Source organism: Asparagus officinalis, chromosome 2, assembly GCF_001876935.1.
Source record: "Asparagus officinalis chromosome 2, Aspof.V1, whole genome shotgun sequence".
Lineage (NCBI taxonomy): Eukaryota > Viridiplantae > Streptophyta > Magnoliopsida > Asparagales > Asparagaceae > Asparagus > Asparagus officinalis.
In genome coordinates, this window is record NC_033795.1 from 68,815,864 (window position 1) to 68,816,872 (window position 1,009).

At 36.5% G+C, this 1,009-nt stretch overlaps 1 protein-coding gene across 1 annotated transcript; it reads left to right on the forward strand.

Annotated features, from left to right (window-relative positions):
* On the forward strand, positions 1 to 780 carry LOC109831277. Its single transcript, XM_020398609.1, has one exon. The coding sequence runs from the start codon at positions 1 to 3 to the stop codon at positions 778 to 780; it is 780 nt and encodes a 259-aa protein (XP_020254198.1).

Here is a 1,009-nt window from a genome sequence, read left to right on the forward strand (position 1 = left end):
ATGGAAGCAGCTCTGAAGACAATTTGGGACATTCACACTAATAAGGAGCTGTTATGGATCAAATGGGTACATGGCACATATCTTAAAAACTTAAATATATGGCAAGTGGAAGTAAAAACTAGAGACTCATGGATGTGGAAGCAGCTCTTAAAAGCCAGGAAAAAAGCAGTAGCTCTCTGTGGAAGTTTGGAGAATCTTCAAAGCTTAATTAGGTCTTGCTGCAGGAACTCAAAGATAAAATTATCAGCATTATACCTTGCTCTATCCCCAACCGAAAACAGAGTGCCATGGAGTACTACTATCTGGGGAGGTTTCAATTATCCAAAACACTCTTTTATCTCTTGGTTAGCTGTCCAAGATAGGCTTCTAACGCAAGACAAATTGATTAGGAGAGGGATAATTCAAACTAATCAGTGCATCTTATGCTCAGGAGCTGAAGTTGAATGTAGGAATCACATATTCTTTGACTGCAAATTCTCACAGGATGTCTGGAACAAAATAATGGACTGGCTCTGTTTCAAGTGGAGGTGCTGTGATTGGAACCAGTTATTAAACTGGTATAGTTTCAGTTTGCTGGGGAAAAGCTTCAAACACAGTGTCAAAAGAATGGCTTTTACTTCATCAATTTATAACATATGGATGGAGCGTAATGTGAGAATTTTCAATCAAAAATGCAAGACTGTTGAGCAGCTAGTTAAACTGATTAAGGTGGACTTGATGACGACAATTATAAACAGCAAAATAGATGCCGAAAGCAAAAACTGGGTGTTATCACTATGACTTCAGTTTCACAAATGTAACCAGGTTAGATACAGGTTTACAAAAGCTCAGCACTTTTCTTGAGCTTTAGAAACAGGTTTCTGTTTTTGATATCTCAAAAATGTGAGATTCTTGATGTACACATATTTTACAGATTGGTGATGAATAAAAAAAACTTTCATTTACCAAAAAAAAAAACATGGCTACCAACATTTATAGGGTATCTTTCAACATCTACGTACTAATCAAA

Coding starts and splice junctions, on each gene's coding strand:
- LOC109831277 (XM_020398609.1), top strand. CDS start 1: ATGGAAGCAGCTCTGAAGACAATTTGGGACATTCACACTAATAAGGAG.